Consider the following 22330-nt stretch of genomic DNA (forward strand, 5'->3'; position numbering starts at 1 on the left):
ATTAATCTATAACCTATTTGTAACTATTTATAATCATTTATTAAAATTATAAAGTCTACCAAAAAATAATGTTGTTTACTTGTCTTTTATTAAAAAGGGGATTTCGTAATGATGATTTTACTTGGGAAAGAAAAAAAAAAAAAAAAAAAAAAAAAAAAAAACAAAAACAGATCATGTTGTTTTGATACTTAATGTGAAAACAGTGTATTACATCTTAAAGTTAATTAGGATCAATAGGACAACTTTTAAGTTAGATCTCCCACGATCTTGTAACAACTAATTTTTCATTACATGGTTTTAGTTTATTAAAAAAATATCCACCTAAATTTGAATTTAATATATGACGTGAGATTCAAGTGTTGTCTAGTCCGTAATATATAATAAATTTAATTAATTTATAGTATATATTATCTCAACATTGAGGTAATTAAAGCAACTTCTTTTTTTTCTTTTTCTTGTTTTTTTTTTTTTTTTTAAATAAAAGCCACTTCAATTCAATACATTCGTACAACATATAATACATATTTGAGTTAGATAGGGTCAGTTCGTGTTTGATAAGGTTGTTTGCTTCAATTAGGTTTGCCATACTTGCTCTTGTTCAACGAGGAAGTACACTACTGGATTGTGTAAGGATAATTTTGAATTGACCAACTAATGCAAATCTATCATTATGATAACTTGTCTAGTCTCTATGACATGTTTCTAGGTTGTTACTTGTTTGCAACAGAGGTAAGAGGTAGGTTAAGCACAAAAACTGTTGATTTAGAACAAAAGTATGAAAGTTTGGAAGAATTAATAAAGTATCACTCTCTTTATTAAAGCCTTAGAAAATCTCTCAAAAACTAAGGTTACAAATCTCCAATCTCTCAAGCTCTCAAATCTTACCAAAACTCATAGGTAATGTAACACTTAATGCATTCCTATTTATAACACCAAAACCTTATTAGTCCTAATCCTATTTGGAAACAATATCAAGTCCTTATCTCTCAAGAAACTTTATTCCTAATAGGTTTAGGATAACCTCAAGCTCACTTCAAGCTTAGCTCAACATTCTCCCTCTTAAGCTTGAAGTTAATTTTCTCCACATCTTGAACACCAATGAGATCTCTTATCTCCTTGTACTTGATCCTTCCTAGTGCCTTAGTTAAAATGTCAGCCTTCTGTTCTTCACCTGGAATGTGCTTCACTGTTATGAACTCCTTTTCAACACACTCTCTAATGAAATGGTATCGATTATGTATATGCTTGCTACGCCCATGAAACACTGGGTTCTTTGTGAGAGCAATTGCGGACTGATTGTCAATACATATGACCACGTTCTCACACGGATGACCAGTGACTTCTCCGAGCAAATCTCTGAGCCACAACGCCTGTCTTGCAGCTTCTGCACCCGCCATAAACTCTGCTTCACACGAGGACATGGCGACTGTGTCCTGTTTTTGATAACACCAAGTTATCGGACTCCCATTCAAATAAAACACATGTCGTGCCGTACATCTTCCATCGTCTAAGTCAGCATTGTTGCTGCTGTCACTATACCCAATGAGCCGTGGTATCCTTGTCGCAGAACGGTTGAATACTAAGCCAAGACCAACCGTACCCTGTAGATATCGTAGACACTGTTTCATAGCAACACCATGAGAGTGTCTAGGACTCTGCATATAACGACTAAGGACGCCAACATCATATGAAAAGTCCGGTCTAGTATGTAGTAAATACCGAAAGCATCCAACATTCTTTCTAAATTTTGTCGCATCTATCTCAACTTCTTTCTCAGATTTAGACAATTGTAACCTAGCCTCCATTGGCGTAAGAGCAGGATTGCAGTTCTTCATCCCAGCATCTTCAAGAATCTTTAGTGCATAACGTTTTTGACTCAACATAATGCCACCGTCATACTGCAACACTTCGATTCCTAAGTAGTACGTTAGCTTCCCGAGATCACTCATATCAAACTTAGTAGACATCTCCCTTTTAAACTCATCAATGATACGCAAGCTCGTCCCTGTTATGAACAAGTCATCAACATAAACAGCTATTACCAAAAGCTGTTCTCTCTCTTCTCTTCTATAGACTGATGGTTCCTTTGAACACTTCTTGAAATGTAAACCCATCAAAATTTCATTCAACTTGTTATTCCATGCTCGTGGTGCTTGCCTTAAGCCATACAAGGCTTTGTTAAGCTTATATACCTTTCCTTCTTGTCTTTTTTCTTCAAACCCCTCTGGCTATGAGACAAACACAGTTTCTTTCAACTCTCCATGTAGAAACGCTGTCTTCACATCGAGATGGTGAATCTCCCATCCATTTGAGGCTGCAAGGTTGATAAGCATTCATATTGTTTCTAATCTGGCCATTGGTGCAAAAACTTCCTCAAAATCCATACCGTAACGTTGTACATATCCTTTGGCAACCAATCAAGCCTTGTGCTTGTTGATACTACCATCAGAGTTTCGTTTGAGCTTGAAGACCCATTTCAAGCCAATTGGTTTAGATCCTATTGGTAAATCAACAAGATTCCAAGTGTGATTTTTCTTGACAGAAGTAATCTCATCCTCACATGCAAGTCTCCACTCCTTAGATCCTTTGGCTTCATCAAAGTTTAATGGTTCATTGTTTAAACAGAACAATAATGCTTCTCCTTCTTCTTCAGCTAATAAAATGTAATCCTCTAAATACTTAGGCTTGACAGACTCTCTTGTTGACCTTCTTAAGTTGATTACTGTTTGATCACCTGAACCATTATCCTCTGTTTCTTGCTCTGCTGCGGTTATGGTCACACCTTCCTTTTCTGCAGTTTCGTTGTTAGACTCTTCTGTTTTGGTTTCTATAGAATTGTCTCCTTCTTGTATTCCCCGGTTCCTAGATGTATGAAAGCTTATGCTAAAGCTTCCACCACTTTCACGATCCGAATCATTGTATCTCCAGTTCCATCCTTTAGATTCATCGAACACCACATCACGACTTACCACTATTTTCTTCGACTGTGGCTCAAGAAGTCGATATGCCTTAGACCCTGGTTCAGTTCCAAGATGAACTAGCACTCGAGACCTGTCCTCTAGCTTCTTTAGATAAGGTTTGTCTACCTTTGCATAGCAGATGCAACCAAATATTCGAAGGTGATCAATCCTAGGTGTTTTATTCCTCAATAACTCGTATGGAGTTTTATCCTTCAAAGCTCTAGTGGCTACTCTGTTTAGCACATACGTAGAGTGTCGTACTGCCTCTCCCCACAGATAATTTGGTAAACACATGTGTTTCATTATACTCCTTGTCATCTCTAGAAGCGTTCTGTTACGTCTTTCAACTACCCCATTCTGCTGCGGAGTGTATGGGGCAGTAAGATGTCGTTGAATACCAGACTCATCACAGAATGAGTTAAATTCATGTGACACAAACTCACCTCCTCTGTCCGTTCTGAAAGTTTTAATAACAGAACCAGATTCTTGTTCAATTACCTTTTTGAACTTCTTAAACTTCTCAAACGCATTACTCTTCTCCTTTAGGAGAATGGTCCACATATATCTCGAGAAATCATCAATAAGAACAAAGATGTACTGGTTTCCAGTCGATGTACTCGGTGTTATTGGACCACAGAGATCTCCGTGTACCAATTCAAGTGCCTTTGTTGCTCGATATGTAGTAGCTTGTGGAAAAACTTGTCTTGTTTGCTTCCCTAACAGATAAGAACTGCATATTTCTTTAGTAAAGACAACTTGAGGTACTCCTTGAACCAGTTCCTTTTTGAACATAGACTTGATGGTGTCGGTATTGATGTGTCCCAACCTAGCGTGCCATCTTCTCGACTCGCTAATAGACGTCAAGTGTAGAGTTGCAGTCTCTCTTATTCCCATATGAACTTTGTATAAACGATTTCTTGATCTTACTGCTTTAGCAAGCAGTTTCCCTTTGTAATCACGCATTGTCAGATGATCTCCTCTCATTCGAATATCACATCCTGACTCTGTAGCATGTCCTAAGCTAATAATATTACTCTTAAGATCTGGAATAAAATAGACATCCTTCATCACTCTAGCTTCACCATTCATGTCAGTAAAAGTAATTGAGCCTTTCCCTTTAATATCAACACGAGAGTCACCACTGAACCTTACTTTGCCTGTTATAGAGCTATCAATCTTGCTGAAGTACCTCCGATCACCTGTCATATGATTACTTGCCCCGTTATCAAGATACCAAACATTCTCCTCATTAGTGTTAGGACTATACTTGCTTGGTATGACCTTTTTCTCATTCAAATATACTACCTCATGCATCATGAGTTCATCCGCTTCCACAGTTTCATCAGTGATATTTTCTTGAACCTCCTGCAGCTTTAGAAGTCGATCAGGACAACTAGATGCAAAGTGACCCATCTTGTCACAACGAAAGCATGTAATCTTGGTCAAGTCAAAAACTCTTGATAACGGGGCAAGTGGAAAGATGTATATATATATATATATATGTGTGTTAAGCTATTTCTTGCTTGCAGTGTTGTTATACTTGAAAGATGTCAACTAATTTAAAGCTTGTTAAGTGTTTGAGTTAAAGATATTGTGCATCTACGTTTCCAGTTGCTTTATGAACTAAACCGAGGTGTGTGATCTTCTGAGCAACTCTCTAAAGCTATTTTTGGTTTTGTCACTGTAGCAAAAAGGGTTTGTTCCGCCTACAGATCAAATGGAAAGTTTTTTATATATCATCTTCCATAACTAAGCTTTAATAGGAATTCATCTGAGCAGTAAAAGTTCCGTAATAGATCGACACTAGACACAACTTCTTGAAACTGTAATCAGTTCGTTAAAGATGATGAAGCTTTTCAACTACGGGAAAGTAGAAGAGTAGCAGCAAGGGTTAAAAAGCGAGTGAAGGATGCGAACATATGAGAATGAAGAAGACGTTAAAAGAAGAAGAGAGGTCTATTTTTGTGGGAAATTAAGATTTCTTGGTAGTTTCTTGCAAGTCAAGAAATTGGAAAAAAAAAAAAGAGAAGAAGAAGAAGACTCACCATTGCTCAAAATGATAAGCGATGCTTTGACATCGACATAAGAAAGAGTCCCTTCAATTCTGACTTCTTTCCTTGTGGTGACGCTAACGAAGTGACCGATGTCAGAGTTCGCCATTGTTAATCTCTCTCTCTTTTTCTCTGTTTCTTTCTATAGTTTCTTCTGCGATCGTGATATGAGGGAGGGAGAGAGTTTTTTGGTTTGTTCTAAAACGCAACGTTTTATATATAAAATGTCTACTAAATCAACGCCATTATCATTAAAATAAAAATAAATAAAGAAACAAACAAACAAATTAAAACAAATAGTTCTTAACCAAAGTTTCCGATTCTAAAAAATATTGGGGTGAAAAACATCTAACCAAAACAAAGTAAATAGAAATAGAAATTAAACCATTAATTAATTTTAATTTGATACTTTGACAAAAACAATTTGATGAAAAAAAATGTTGACGTAAAAGTTAACCACTGTATTATTTTTACATTAGAATCAAAAGATCAAGATTAACGACAAAAAGAAAGCTGACAAAAATATATTGTAATTTTTACTGTTTAACTAGTTTATCTAATTCTTTTTAATTAATTAATTAACATGGTATAAGCTTATGTTTAAAACCAGATTATAGATAAACCTATATTTTGATCCTAAATTCTCTATATATTTGAGTTTTCAACATTATAACATATAAAATAAGCCCATTTTCGTATATAATTTTTATTAGGAATAAACTTTATAAGAATAATAAATAATATAAATATATGCCCTTAATTTTTTCCCAAAATTGGATAATGCTTATTTTTCTATAGTGTGCACGGCTCTGTCTCTCTCTCTTTTTCTCTGTTTCTTTCTCTAGTTTCTTCTGCGATCGTGATGTGAGCGGGGGAGAGAGTTTTTTGGTTTGTTCTAAAACGCAACGTTTTATATGTAAAAAAAAAGATGAAGAAGTTAATACTAAATATGGGCCGTAAAGGTTTTGATTGGGCCTTCCCGGTAAAATAAAATCTCTCCAACTTTTTAGATTTTTTTTTAACTTGTTTTTTTATATAAAAGAAGAAAGAAAAAGGTTTCATTGCGGGTGAGAGATGGAGGAACCGGGTCAAGAAACGAGTATTCCGGGTTGTAGACAAACGGTTGTGAAAAATTCATTCAAATCCACTCTTCGATCTCTTCTCACCGCTTGCTACAGACAGGTTCTAACTACTGATCTCTTCCCAATTGTCGCGATTTGGGTTTCGAAAAATTGTTAACAGTAATTGAAAGTTGTTGTAGTGTCTTTTTTGAAGGGTTCTCGATGATAAATTGGATCCTTTTGAGTTAGCAAAACGCTTGAGATTATAAGAATGGAGTTATAAAACTGATTTTTGATCTGTTAACTCAATCCAGTGAAGTTTTTTTGATTTGTAAACTGAAGATGAGACTGTAGTAATTAGTAAAGTGTAAAAAAATTAAAGCTTGAATTTTTTTTTTTTTTTTTTTGGTTTCTTCTCTGTGTTATGTACTAATAATTAATAAAGCTTCTGTGTTTTTGTTAGGATTTTTTTGATATCTTTTCGAAATTTAGTGGGGGTGAGCAAGAAAGGCTTTTTCGGTTATATACTCAGGTATTTTTTTTATTCTTTAGTAGAATCCATTTAGTTTCTTTGATTTTTGATGTTTTTGAATTTTGATGTTATATCTCTCTCACATGTTTCTAGGTTGTTGTGAAATTGCATAAGACATTAGAGGTAAAACTCTTTTGACTCTGTCTGAGGTTATTCATATAATGTGTGTGTGATTTGATCAGTTAGAAACTTTTGGTAACGTTTTTCACCATTTAATTGTTTACAGGAATGTTTTGATGAATACTGTCACAATACTCAGGTACCTTTGACTTAAACATCTTCTGATTTTGCTTCTTACACAACAAACTAGTGAATGTTTTTCGTTGGTTCCTCTTTATGATGGATGACACACTTGTGAAGAAGTGAAACACTTTCTTTTTATCCCTTTTTTGCAGGTTGGACCAAGTCTTGATACAGTCGAACAGCTGATCGAAGAACAGAATTTGGATCCCTTGTTTTCAGATAAGTAGGTCTCTCATCCATGCCGCTTAATCCCTTATTGTGCATTTTATGGCATTGGCCCTCAATTGTAAATCCCCATGTTTTGGAGTTCTGAATATTACTGTCACCACCATGACTTCATCTCAGGACGGATGTAATGGCAATAGCAAATGATCTTACAACAGTAAAGAAGAATGAGATACAAAGGTTAACAGCTTTGATCCAAAGGGTAAGTACTACTACTGTCACAAGAAACTAATCCTTTGCTTCTGCTTATATAGTCCCATCTTGTGAAAACGATTACTTCTCGTGTTCATCCATTATACAGGCTGAAGAACAGAATCGTCAGAAGGAAGCCCGCATCAGCCTGCTCAAAGAACAAACACAAGATTTCTCAGAAGCAACTGTCAGAATCGAAAAGGTATTATAACTTTTATTCCATTTTCAGAATCTTATACCCACTTCTTATTCTCCGTTTTTAGTCGTCCTCAAAATGTAATTACTTTTGCAGCTGAAAACCGGGTTCTCGGACTACTTTGAAGGAAAGGACAAGCTACCTCCAATATAGTTTCAAGGCAATTGCAATGAAAAAGCATGTCACATTCATTCCCTGCATTTCTATATAGTTTTTTTAGAGTCTTTATTTATCAATCTAGTCACAACTACTTGCTTCATTGTAAACTACTGAGAATCTGGATTAAACTGGTTTATCCATTGTGTTCTAGTTACTTTGTGGTTTGATTACAAAGTAATTTTTAAGGTTACTCATGAATCGGTTTGGTTTTGTTCTGGTTACTTTGATTTTGGTTCGATTACAATTCAGGCAAAAAGGTTACAAAAGATTGTTATAAGGTTTATTGCTGTGGCTTTTATTATCATAGCCATAAGATTTGTCCTGTTCATTTTATTTGATGTGTATGTACTAAACTACTAAGCCTCTGTGCTGTGTATTTCCTTAATGAACCATCATCTAGAATTTTCTTGACATTTTCTATGAAATTCAGTGGGACTAAGCAAGAAACTGCTTTCTCGGTTATGTTTAACCGGTATCTCCCTTCACTATCCCCTTTCGAATAACAAATTAATCATATGCCAGTGCATTAAACTAGTACTACACAAAGCCGGTGGTTTCAATTTCTTCGTGTTGGTCTTTTAGAGGCTTAACGAATGGTTCGCAAGTGCTTAGAAACGAATCTGCTCAGAGCTACTTAAGCTTGATGCCTTGATTCATACTTCATGTCATTGTCAACATAAACTATATACTCTAGAGGGGTATTATGTCACGGTAGCATCTTCTTAATTTTCAATTCATATCTCATTGAAAAAAAAATATATATATTACTAAATGAATAAAAGACAACGTTTTAGTGCCGTAGATATTACAAATGTAGAATGAACCGTTACCGTTGTCACCAGAACACATGCAGCAACGTAATTTCTGAAAACCATTTTGCGTTCTTGTTTATGCTACTATTATTAACATGTTGCGAGAAGAACATATGTTAACTATGGGAGCATAACCATTACCACACAAAAAAAAAGACTTTAATGGTAAAAAAACTTTCACCCAAAAAGCAACTTATATAAGCTTTAAATTCCTGCATTAGCTAATAAATTTGCTAAAAAAGAGATGCGAGACAGATAATAGGCAATCAATATGACAAAAGGAGACCAGCAAAAAAAGAAAGGTTTATATGTATTACTCTACACAAATCAAGGAACAGCCTCTTTAATATTTCTTCTTCTAAGAGGGTGTGATATGATGAGACTATCAAATCCATTTTTTTTTTTGAATCTAATGTTAAATTATATTTAAAGAAATCATCCTAAACAGCGAGACTATAACCATAACACAAACCCCTCATCGTATCTCCTATCCCCCAATTGACCAATGGCAAGTAGCTGGTCGCATACTTGCCGGTCAATCCACTTAATGATGGTCAAGGTAGGTGTCGGTGCAGATCCATGCCGTCGTCCATTCCTTTCCCTCCATACTGCATAAGTAACAACTTGAAACACATAACGGATGAGAAAACCCTCAACTAAAGGAAGTTGTGGTTTTGAGATGTAATCAATTAGAATAGACCAAACAGTCGTGTACTGCGCTTTCATAAGACCCTTCGCAAGTCCCAACCACACAGCAGAAGCGTAATCACACTCAAAGAACAGATGGTCCCTAGTTTCCATGGCGAGTTGACAGAAAACGCAAGCGCCCGCAGCTATCCCATTCCACGCAACCTGACGAGCACCAGTTGGCAAACGATCAAGAACCGCCAACCACACACAGAAAGAGAATTTTGGAGTAGCATAACCAAACCAAACACCTCTGTGCCATGCCACTGCAGCAGCCGTAGTGCGAACATGATTCCATGTATCCCGAGTGACAAACTTAGGACGAAACACATCATTCTTACCCCGCCAGAGCATTCTGTCCCTTCTCTGCTGAACTTGTTGCCTGGACAACTGCAGAACATCCTCAACCGCATTTAAATTGTCAGAACGGTGGTGTCGCCTACAACGACGTTGAGCCCATGCCTCTGCCAGAGAGCTCTTCCAGGGTATCCCAAAGTCAAGAACACCTCGATCACCCACAACCTCCGAGAGTGTTCCAAGTCCAGACCAGTTATAAAACCAGAACGATGTTTGTTCACCATTGCCGACTTCAACCATGCAAAAAGGCTTAGCCATATCTCAAAACTTCAAGAGCTTAGTCCAAATCCAAGATCCCAAAGTAGAGGTACTCTTCACAGACCAGAACGACACCTCCTTTAAAAGATTTGAGTAGGCCCATTTCACCCATAAAGAGTCACCATGAGAGACCAAGGCGCCAGATCAACTTTAAACAGCAGACAGTATTAGCCTCTTGCAAAGATCGTAATCCCAGACCACCCTCACTGCATGGTCGACAAACAACCTCCCAAGCTACCTTCGCCTTTCGAGTGTTCATCTCTGGCCCAGACCAGAGAAAAGCTGAACACAACGAGTTTACCTCCGCAATACAGTCACTAGGCAGGCGGTAAGCCGCCATCCAAAAATTACACACACTCCAAAGGACTGAGGATATCAAGTTAAATCGACCTGCAAAGGAGAGATGGCGAGCCGTCCATGTACCAATCCTTTGTTGAATTTGCTCCAGCAACGGCAAACAGTCTGTATTTGTAAGGCGCTTAGTAACTAGTGGAAGGCCTAGGTAGCGAACCGGGAGAGAACCAATAGTGAATAGGAACCGAGCAGAATCAGGGAAAGGTGTTGCAGTGCCGACCAAATAGAGTGTTGATTTCTCCATGCTAATAGATAGACCAAACATCTTTGCAAACTGAGTAAAGACGCCTGTAACACCCTCAATGGACCGTGGTTGACCATCAGAAAGGACCATTAGATCATCCGCAAAGCTAAGATGAGTTAGACCAAGATTTTTGCACCGAGGATGAAACCCAAACAACCTCTCACCTGCCGCCTTATCAAGAAGTTTGGAGAGGACGTCCATACATATGACAAATAAGTACGGTGACAAAGCACAACCCTGACGAAGTCCCCGAGAGCTCCTAAAGAATCCAGCAAGTTCATCATTTACCTGAACCGAAAACGAGACAGTGGTAACACAGAGCATAATCCAGTGAATGAACATAGGAGGAAACTGCATGGCAGAGAGGACCTTAGAGAGGAAAGACCACTGCACAGAATCAAATGCCTTTGAAATATCAATCTTGATAGCACAACGTCCAGAGAGGGATGGCCTGTGATAGTTCTTCACCAATTCAGTGGCTAGAAGCACATTTTCGATCAACAGGCGGTCCTTGACAAAAGTAGACTGAGTTGCAGAAACAAACTTTGGCAACACTCTCTTAAGTCTATTTGCAATGATCTTCGAGATCACTTTGTAAATCACATTACAACAAGAAATGGGCCGATAATCTTTCATCTCCATGGCAGAAACTTTCTTGGGGATTAAAGCAAGGATTGTGGAATTAATACCTTTCGGCAAGAAACCTTTTGCAAAAAAGGATTGCACAGCGACAACAAATTCAGCCCCCAAAATCTCCCAAGTGGACTTGAAAAACTCCGTGGTGAAACCATCAGGCCCCGACGATTTGTCATTTGGCATGGAGAACAGAACCTGCTTGATCTCCTCTCCAGAAACAAACCTAGTTAACACTTGCTGATCAACAACAGAACAACGATACGACAACAGTAGCTCAAGCTCCTCAACCGTTGAGCCCTCAAACCCTGGTGGGATAAACTGCAAAAACTCATGAAAATGCCGTTCTGCCTCAATCTTAAGCTCATCATCCTTTACAACCACCCTGCCATCAGAACAATGTATCTTTTTAATAGTGTTTTGCGCTTTGCAAACAGTAGCCGCTCTGTGGAAAGCTTTGTTATTTTTGTCACCGACTTTCAACCAATGTAACTTGGACCTCTGCTTAAGAAATTTTTCCTCCAATCCAGCCAGGAAATCCCAACGAGCATAAGCTTCATTCTCCTCTTGCATCGCTGTAGTAGTTGGATTAGCCAAGTTGGCTTGTTGTTTTTGACATAGGACCTCTAAAGCGTGTTTCGTCTTTAAAACCAAATTACCAAGGCGACGCTTCGCCAAAGAACGAAGGCCTGGCTTCAAACCTTTAAGTTTCTTAGAGAACCGGAACAGTGTGGACGTTGACAAGAACAGAGGAAGCGTGTTCTTCCAATACGACTCCACTAACGGTTTAAACTCATCCATTTCAATCATCAAATTCACAAATTTAAACGGTTTTCACCTTGGACCGAGATTATTCCCATCGCCCTTGATCATGATACGACAGTGTAAGAGATCAGAGCAACCCCCAGCTGCAAAGACATTATAAGCGTTCGGATACACCCTCTCCCAATCTGCATTCACCAATACACGATCAAGTTTCTTAAGTATTAAATCATCATCTCGCTTATTACACCATGTAAAAAGCGGACCATGAGAAGCCATATCCGAGAGAGAGCAATGATTGACTACGGCTTGGAAATCCCTCATTCCTCCTGTGAGCATCGGATTGGCATCAAACCGTGAGTGTTCCTGCATATCCAAAGTTTCATTGAAATCTCCAAAGAGTAGCCAAGGCTTATTCCGGAGAATAGGCGAGTCATGATGATCCTTGATCTCTTGCCAAAGTACTTTACGAGCCTCCACAGTGTTGAGCCGATAAACGAAAGAACAAAAAAACTCTTCTGAGTGATCATCAAGCTTCACCGAGCATGTGACCAACTGCTCACTTTTGTAAAAAGGTTCCATCCTCACATTACCCTTCCATAGAACCCATATGCGTCCCCGACGACTATACTCATAATTAGTTAGAACAGACCAACCAGGAAACAAATGACTTCCCAACCATGAAGCCTTCTTTTCCCGAACGCGAGTTTCAAGCAAACAACCAAACTGAAATTTATTTCCCTCCACCTACTGCTTTATAACGGAATGCTTTGAAGATCTATTTATACCGCGAACATTCCAGCAGAAACCTGACATTATTGATTGAATTGAGGCTTCGTACTCTGATCCTCTAGGGAGATCCCTAGCAGAAGGAGCAGGAAGATTGGATCCTTGTATTTTCACCGATTTGGTTCCCCGATGCAAGTATGTACGCAAAGGAACACCCGACTGGGAGCCCCATTTAGTAGGTCCAGGTTGACGTATGGTGACATTGTGATCCTCTAGACAAGGCAGATGAGCTACCTCACCTGCAGCCTCACCCGGATCCTTCTCAGAATCGTCCACCAGCTCTGTATCTTCACCTAAAACAGAGTAAGAGTTCTTTAAAAGTGAGCCACCATCAAGAGGCTCATCCCGCCTTTTTCCCGGACTGCTTCGAACGGAATTTGGCGTAATCCAATCATCTGCCACTGTATCCTCCTCTAAGACCGGTAAAGTGTCTGGAGTTTCAGTACAAGGGATCATAGCAACCGTCAAGGTTGCAGGAGCTTGATCATTTACTAAGCTACTTTCCTCATTAACTACTTTAGTTGGGGAGTCTGGTTGAGCCTGCTTTTCAACAACTGAGGTATCTGAGGATAAACAAGTGGCAGCGAGATGTCCCCATTTCTTACAACAGGTGCATCACGGCGGCAACCAAGGATAGCTGTACTGAACCACAATATCAAGCTCCCCCTCTTCCTCTCCCGTAAACACATATTCCCGTGGTAGCTCCTTTGTCAGATCTGCTTCAATCAAAACTTGAGCCTCATCGAAACTGATACACGCCTCAGTTTTGGGATGCAGCCTGATAGGCTTGCCCACCGCACTAGATAGGAACTCCAAACCCTTATCCGTAAACATGGTCGGAGGAAATTTTTTAAGAGTGACCCATAGTTGAACTGACTTCAACCCTGGCTGAGCTTCCTCCGAAAATGGAGTCCATTTTGAAACAATTATAGGTAGATCGGCTATGTTCCTCATTCCCCGATTCAGTATGTGATGTCTCATTCCCTCGTTTCTGATACGGAACTTCACCGTAAAGTCGTTGACTGCGTAAACATCAATCAACGACGTCTTATCTCCCAACCGCTAGATCTTGTTCACAATCATGTGAATCTTCCCTACATGTGGAGCCTTTGCACTGAGAAACTTGCCAACGACGAAGTCCTCCCACAAAGGCTTCGCATCCACAAACACCTCCTTTGGCACTACAACCTTCTCCTTTCTATTAACCTCCGAGACTGAGAACTTTTGTTGAGTGAACACACGTTTCTGAACAACCTGCAGGAAAGAGTGTTTTCCGTTTTTTGCAGGCTGATCCAATGACGAGACCCCCTTTGGGATTTCCTGAGTCTGAGTAGCACCGGTGGACGTCTCCGCCAACCCCTTTGACAAAACCACACAGTCGCCTCCCTCCTTCGCCCCCACTACGACATCCTTCTCCACCGCAGGAGGGCTTAGAAAACCCACCGGCGGCATCAAACTTGACAAGAAAGCAAAAAACCCTAATCACCTTTTTCACCCTCGCCACGTCACCAATCCTTTTTCTATCAAAGGCCACCTTGGCGATGACTAAGGTGTGATCTACTCAATGGAGGAAAATGACTGGACTCGCGAGCAGTTTCTTGACTCTCTTCCAGCAAAACTTTCCGAAGAAAGATGACTTCCAGATCCTGTAAATTGTAAATTAATCATAAACTGTATTGCACAGAAACTAATTGAATATGTATGTACGTGGAGAAAGTTATTGGTGCACGTACCCTGATGTCCCTAAATTTGAAGTGGATTGGACCAGCTAATTGGTTGGAAGGTGCAAATCTCAAACGTATCCTTCTTTCTCTGCCCTCAGTTCCGTAACACACGACTGTAAATTAAATTGTATCAATATCATAGTATAGTCATCAAGAGAATATATACATTTATTGGTAGAAAAGAAACTAAACCAGAAAAATACAACAAATGTTCTCACCATTGTTCAGGTATATGAGAGAATCGTGAACGTTGACGTGGGTGATTAGGCCCTCACACCTCACGTCCTCGGTTGTTATTATACTAACGACATGATCTACGAGACATATATGCTTTGGTGGTGGTGGGAGAGAGAGAACTTGGATTTCCTGGAAAGTAAATATATACGAACATAATAAGAAAATATACATAATAAGAAAATATACTAGTTATCTGATAGCAAAAAGTATCGTATGCAGCAAGTAACTAGGATGATGAATAGATAACCTTAAACCTGATCGTATAAACACACAAAACTAATGTCACAGTTCTTGGATTACGATCGACATATATAGCTTTCCAAAAACGTACTTATGCAGTGAGCATCAAGTAGAACGATATATAACGACCTTAAACTAACTAACTAATACCCTAAACGAATTAACTAGCCTTTAACCCTAAACACTTTGTGCACTTCATCAATGTCACTTCCGCTAAACTAACCTTAATGTCTCTTCCGCTAAAAAGCATGTAGTCGTTAACTTCATAAAGAAGCTGGATTGCTCGTTGCTCATTAATATTATTTGTCCCCTCTCTTCCATAGCATCTTACTGCATACATAAATTCGATAATCACATGTGGAGGTTCAGTAATCACTACGTACGGTACACAGATCTTTCTAAGATTTGTATCTATGAAACTTAGTTTCACGGAAAGATTCTAACACAAAAAGCAAAGAAACAAATGAACCGGAGAAAATAAAATCAGAAACAGGGGATTGGATAACTAAATTAGGATCTTCGAGAAGGTCTGGAATCGAAATCTTTTACCGTTTTGGAGACCCAGCGAAGAATCCTCAAGATTAAGGACAGAGACAACACCTTCTTATCGCTTATCATCTCTAGAAACGAGACAGACGAAGGTTCCGATGAACTCTTTGACGAGATCCTCCGGAGGAGATGAAGATGATAGCAATGCCGAAGTCTCACGATCCATTGTTCTTCAGCAGAAGAAAATAGCGGGAAAATTGAGGAAAGAAGAAAGTTCTTATTCGCTCTCTCTCTCTTAAAGTTCTTGTTTCTCTCTCTTATTATGTGACTTCGTTGATAAAATTTAATTAGAATGTAGAAAATGAGATTTATAAGAGAGACGATTCTGATGCCGTTAGAGGAGCGGATGCTGTATATTGGGCTTCATGGGCCAAATTGTCTCTGTGGTTTTATGCCAACTAGTTTGAATTTGTGTTGATGATCTTTTAGAAACAAACTTGTTGATGAGAGCTCAAAGCCTCAAACTATATTACTTTTAGAGAGAGATATACATATGTCATGGAACGACTATTTATGTGAGTGATACTTATGATGGATTCATATATATTTCATGTCAATATAAATCATAAGTAATTAGAGGGGTGGGTAGTTGACAAAAAAGAATTAAAAAATCTATAGTCCACTATGCCATTTTAACACTTGTTTATTTGAGAGCTACTAATGAATAAATTCATAATGAAAAAAAAAAGAATTTTATTAATGAATAAAGAACATGACCGAAAAAAAAGAAGTAATTACTGCTAAACTATAAGCCGTAAAAAAAGAAAAAAACGATCTGGAAAGGTTCAAAGCAAAAGGACATTGTTGATATCATTGCAATGAGTCCACACAATGCGAGAATGTATACGACCGAGGGGCTATAAGCACAGCATCAAGCCATTCAATATTGCCCCAAACTTCACCATGATGGTTCTTTTCAAGCGAGATCATAGCACACCAAATTTCTTTGGTTGCAGTAATACGAGACGGCACATAGCCCCAAAAGACAACGAGTTTTCCACCACAATTACCTATTTCAGTATGAGTTTTGTATTGCGCGCAAAGTCCACCCAAACCTTTAACAAATCTCCACTCTTCACGCTTTGTGTCATACCACCACAATTTTTTATCACCATAACGGTAGCATACATTCTCTATCTCACACATACTCTCACCCAAGTAGGCCTCATCTACTTCCCACCTACTTTCTTTTGTAAGGTAAACAAAGTTCTTATTGCTCCTCACGTAAATTTTTCCTTGCTTCGCTTGAATATTCTTGACCAAAGAGTACCGGAGCTCCACTCCAGGATCCGGTAAAGGTTCCCAAGTTTGAGTCTTTGGGTAGAGAACCTCAGCCCAATGCGTAGATTCATCTGGTTCACACCCTCCCATTACATATAGATTCCCGTCCAGGGCGCACGTAAGGGCATTCTTACGAGCCACCATCATGCTGATGGCTTTGCGTTTGCCAGTAAGCTTGTTATAGACCCACACGTCGGTCGAGGAGGAGGGCGTGTCTTGTCCACCAATTTCGTATATTTCTGAACCAACAGTTTCGTGGAATATTCGTAAGCGACGAGAATAAGAAGTGGGCATTGGTAGCAATCAATGTCCGGTAACCTTGACGTCGATCTTCCAATGGGTTAGGGGTTGATGATCATAGGGTTGATGATCATAGGGGTTGATGATCATGGGTTAGGGAGATTGTAGACAGACATAAACACATTGTTTTCGGGTTCCAAGGCGGGATCGTTCAATGTCGAGCGCGTCAGAGAGGATGACCGAGCGGAAGCTCTTGGAGACAAGAGATAGCGTTGGGTAGTAAGACGTCGATATGCGAGCCAATATACTCAAAACGATGTCCGTCGGTAAGGACGAAAACAACCAACGAGATGGTGGCGTAGCCGGACAATTAGGAGGGTTTGGCTCGCTTGGTAGCTCCATAACTCTTCGTAGGTTTTTTAAAATTTAAACAAACACTTACCTTTTGTTTATGTTTTGAACGGAACACCAATGAAATCTTATTGTATGCATGGTGTATATTTTATAGCCTAAAGATCTCCTAGTTCTATATGTATTTGGTTTATCAAAAACTAATCATTAACAATTACATTATCGCTGTCATATGTATATCTTTTTTTTTGTTTTTTGAACAACGCTGTCATATATATCTATCAGAGATTCGCCGGAATAATATATTATATTACTTTTTAAAATATTTATCTAAATATATTATACATTTCGTTACTAATCTTAAATTATGACTTAAGATAATTCTCAAGAATACCACCATTAACTATAAAATGCTGGATAAATAAAGTAAAACTTAAACTGTTTGAACGTTATTCCACAATCGTTTTTCCTCTCCTCCGACAAACGACGCTAGAGGCGATTAACCAAAACTATGGCTTCGGCCGACGTCGGCTCCAGCGTCGGACGTACTCCTACTGTTCGTCTTCCATCTTCTTAATTTTTCTTATTCTTTCATAGATCTAGTGTTTTGTAAGATTCAGATTGTGTTCTAAGTCTTCTCTCATAAAAAAGAGTGTTCCAGGAAAGAAGATATTCATTTTTAAGGCAAAGTCTATCCTAATTATCTCAAGCATCCATTTTGGTGATTATGATTATGGTTGAAGAATGAAGATTATGGGTGTAAAAGATGAAATGGATCTCGTTTATGGTTATACAAAACTTATAGCAGATCTTCAAGTGGCGCCATAGCTATTGTCTCTCAGATATTTTTAAAGGCAGAGGAAGACAATCATACATATATCACAGATCTATATATATATATAGTTTATATATAATAATTGTTTTTATTTTATATCTCTTCAATAGAGTTTGATTCCGGCGAACGATCATCTGCAAATTCTTCTGCCGGTTGGTGTTTTAATGATTGCGAAGTGAATTTGGTATTTTCATAGTTGGATGATAGCCAAGAATCGCAACGACTTGGGTTCGAGCACGAAGAAAGAAAATAACAGACTTGATTATCTGTTAGCGAGTAAGTTCTTCTAGACAAGAAGCATCGTAAAATTCACTTCTTTTGTTGTATCGTTTCTTCTTTATTGATCATAAATGTATCTTTATGTGGATCATTTCTCTGTAACTTTGTAAACTCTTACTCGAAGTAAATAGAAATAGATGTTAAAAAAAAAAGAAAGTAAAACTTTTGTTTATTATCTAATTCTAATAGAAATCTTTACAATAAGATTATCTTATACAGAAATTATACAATGAATTAAAATTCTAAAATAAATAATTTTAATTATTTTAAAATTATGATATATATGGTCACTTTTTATAGCTTTCGTTATAAAAGAAATATCAACTAGATATTTATTTTTTTCACTCAACGTAACTATTAAAATAATAAAAAAAGAAAAATAATTATATATTTATAATTTTTAGTGTTTTCCTAATATCTGTTTAAAAAAACTTAGTTTCGGACTTCGAGAACTGTTTTAACTTCTGTTCTAGTTTGACTATTACTATTTCAACCTTCTTCTTTCTTGTTAAACGGTTTTAAATTAACATTTTTTTTTACATTAGTATATTAAAGCCATGTATATCTTCAGTCAGTATATGATTCGTCTTTATGTATTTGTTCTTCTAAACTTGTTGATTTCCTTCTACATGCTTCCTCTTGTTCACCGAGAAATACAAAACAGATTCAAGACAATTGCAATGAAAATATTGTGTTAAAGTTGCATTCCCTGCATTTGTATATATATGCTTATCAAATCTAGTAACAACCACTACAAGAAAACATACATTTAGTGACTACCGTTTGTGACTCTTTTTTTGGTTGCAAATAATAGCGATTATTTTGCGACTACTTCGAGACTATTTCCTAACCAATATTCGGGCAGAAGCAAAACAGTAAATTTACGACGAAACATATATCGTCGGCAACTCATCGCAATTTGAGACGGTTTAGTGACATCTCCTTATTAAAAATAAAGAGTCACATATTAACGACCTTTTTGCAACGCAAATTCCGGTCACAAGTTTATTTATCGACGACGTGTTACGAATTTGTAATTCCTATTATTTGCGACGAATTTGCTACAAAATTTGCGACTAGAGTGCTACTACTTTTGCAACTGTTTTACATCTAACACCTGAATTAGATACTGTTTTGCGACTCTGTAGCAACTTTCGATTTTTTGAATTTGAAGTTTCAAATTAGAGAAATGTTAACATGTTTCTGTACACATTTCTACTTTAAGTTGATCAATATCAGTCATATAAACTTTGTCAAAGCATTCCATTCCAATATTTAGCCATAAAAATTTTATAATATCTAAATCATTCTAAAAAGTTATATGTTATTTCATAAGAAATTTTGTTATTTTATGAAATTTTCAAAACATAGGTATCAAAACAATATTTTAAGCTCATAAACTGTTGATATACTCTATAATACAATCATGAGTGCTTATTGTTAATTTATATCAGTAGAATTGGTCAAAAACTATAGATTTCAAAAATTTGTATTGTGACTAAAATATGAGAGTCACAATAGAGTAACAATTTACGACTATCTTGTTACGAATTTACAACTCCTATTATTTCCGAGGAAGTTGCTACTACCTTTGCGACTAGTTTGCTACTAATTTTGTCACTGTTTTGCGTCTAACACCTGAATTAGATATTGTTGTGCGACTATTTAGCAACTCTCGATTTTTTTAATTTTAAATTTCACAATAGAGAAATGTTAACATGTTTTTATACACATTTCTACTTTAAGTTGATCAATATCAGTCATATAAACTTTGTCAAAGCTTTTCATTTCAATATATAGCAACAAAATTTTCATAATATCTAAATCATTCTAAAGAGTTATATGTTATTTCATAATAAGTTTTGTTATTTTATGAAATTTTCAAAACAAATGTACCAAAACAATATTTTAAGCTCATAAACTATTTGATATACTCTATAATACAATCATGAGTGCTTATTGTTAATTTATATTAATAGAATTGGTCATGAACTATAGATTTCAAAATTGTGTATTGTGACTGAAATCTGATAGTCACAATAGAGTAACAATTTGCGACTATCTTATCATGAATTTACAACTCCTATTATTTCCGAGGAAGTTGCTACTACCTTTGTGACTAGTTTTCTACTACTTTTTTCACTGTTTTGCGTCTAACACCTGAATTAGATACTGTTTTGCGACTCTTTAGCAAGATTTTTTTTAATTCAAAATTTCACACTAGGGAAATGTTAACATGTTTTTATAGACATTTCTTCTTTAAGTTGATCAATATCAGTCATATAAACTTTGTGAAAGCTTTCCATTTTAATTTTCAATGTTTTAGAAATTTTTTTTGTAAAAAACCATGTCATGTATTGTATGTTACATATGTTTTAAAAGTAAGTTTCATAATTTTTGTCTAAACTTACCAAATGATTTTTTTACCATCCTAAACTAAGAGATATAGTTCAAAATGTATTATAAGTGCTTGTAACTATATAAAAATATTGTAAATTGATAGTAAATCTTATAAATAAAAAATATGGTTGTGAATATTACAAGTACGTCACAAAAGAGTAGCACTTTTGTTACGTAATTGCAACCAAATTTATTTACGACTATGTTGCAACAATTTTGCGACCATTTTACTACGAACTTTGTGACTACTTTGTTACTATTTCTTATTTGCGACCACTTTACCTCTGCTTAGCAACTCTTCGGGATTAGAAATTTGTAATTTGACAATATAGAATGTTAAATATGTTAAGTTACACATTTTTGCATTGATTCGTACTAATACATATATATATATATATATGTATTGTCAAACAAAATAATATATATATATATATATATATGTTTTATTAATATTTTAATTTTCAATGGTTTAGAAAAAAAAAGCTTTATAAAACAAGTCATGTATTCTATGTTACATATGTTTTTAAAGTAAATTTCCAAATTTATGTACAAACTCAGTAACTTACCAATTGAGTGATTGTTTTACCATTCCAAATGAGAGATATAGTTCAAAATTAGATTATAAGTTCTTGTAACTATATAAAAACATTGTAAGAACTAAAAACTAAAAATCTTATAAATCAAAAGTATTGGTTGAAAATATAGTGTTTAAATAATTTATTTATGTTCTATTGGATGAAGGCTTCTGATTGGCTAATTCCTAATGACAATGATTGCTCTATCATTTATCATCCTCCGTTGATTAAAATTAGATCTAACGGACAAAAACTTCTCTTTGTACTTTTCTTCTTCTCCTTTATTCGATACAACAAATTACCAAAGTCACTCACCACTCTATAATTACTTATCTTCTTCTCCTCAGTCATCTCTCTTCCTCTAGTCATCTCTCTTCCTCTCAGCAAACCTCAATCGATTCTCCATTTATGTCTTTAATGACTTCACTTCATCATATTTCCATATGTTCCGCCGAAGACATCACCAAACGTACGGTTCCATTATTGTAAGCTTTCTACAAGTCGGTTTTCACTTTCTCCTTTTCATGTAATTAATTCTTTTTTTTTTTACTTTGTTTTTTTTAATATTCAGATCTCAACAACAGATGCTTGTTGGAGAAATAGATATGGCTTAGCTGTTCGCGTAAAACTCAAAGCATGTCTATCTCCTTCTTCTCCCTAATCTCGTCGTCGTTTTCCGTCACTGGCTGCTGTCGCTTCTCTTCACACCGTCGTTCTTTGTCACTCATCGTACAAAGCCAAAAAGAAGAAAAACCTAGTTTTTTTTTGTATTGGGTATGTAAATATGTATGTGGGCTTTAGAGAAGTTAACGTTTTGGGTCTTTTACCATTTAAGCCCATTGTTTTTTTTTTGTGTAATTCCTTTCAAATTGATTGAAATACAATTTTTCAGTTCTATTTTGGAATTGAGTTTTAATCCAATAACCCAACCAAAATTTTATTCAAATAAACCAAATAAATCAAACCTAAAAACCAAAATATCCAGATATAAAGTCATAGTTTGGTCACAAATTAGCAACTGCTTTATGACTACTATAATTTGTGACAAAAAATAAGTGACTATCAAAACGGTCTTAGATTAGTCTTAAATGTGTGACCTTTTTG

At 36.6% G+C, this 22330-nt stretch overlaps 1 protein-coding gene and 2 pseudogenes across 1 annotated transcript; 1 reads left to right on the top strand and 2 right to left on the bottom strand.

Annotated features, from left to right (window-relative positions):
- LOC104718389 lies at positions 6038 to 7829 on the top strand. The gene is made up of 8 exons (XM_010436128.2): positions 6038 to 6193; positions 6536 to 6604; positions 6698 to 6727; positions 6831 to 6863; positions 7000 to 7070; positions 7193 to 7274; positions 7374 to 7466; positions 7557 to 7829. The coding sequence occupies exons 1-8, from the start codon at positions 6086 to 6088 to the stop codon at positions 7611 to 7613; spliced, it is 543 nt and encodes a 180-aa protein (XP_010434430.1). The 5' UTR covers positions 6038 to 6085; the 3' UTR covers positions 7614 to 7829.
- LOC104720239 lies at positions 14039 to 15431 on the bottom strand (annotated as a pseudogene).
- On the bottom strand, positions 16076 to 17188 carry LOC104720240 (annotated as a pseudogene).

The sequence above is a fragment of the Camelina sativa genome, chromosome 10 (genome assembly GCF_000633955.1).
Source record: "Camelina sativa cultivar DH55 chromosome 10, Cs, whole genome shotgun sequence".
Classification (NCBI taxonomy): Eukaryota; Viridiplantae; Streptophyta; class Magnoliopsida; order Brassicales; family Brassicaceae; genus Camelina; species Camelina sativa.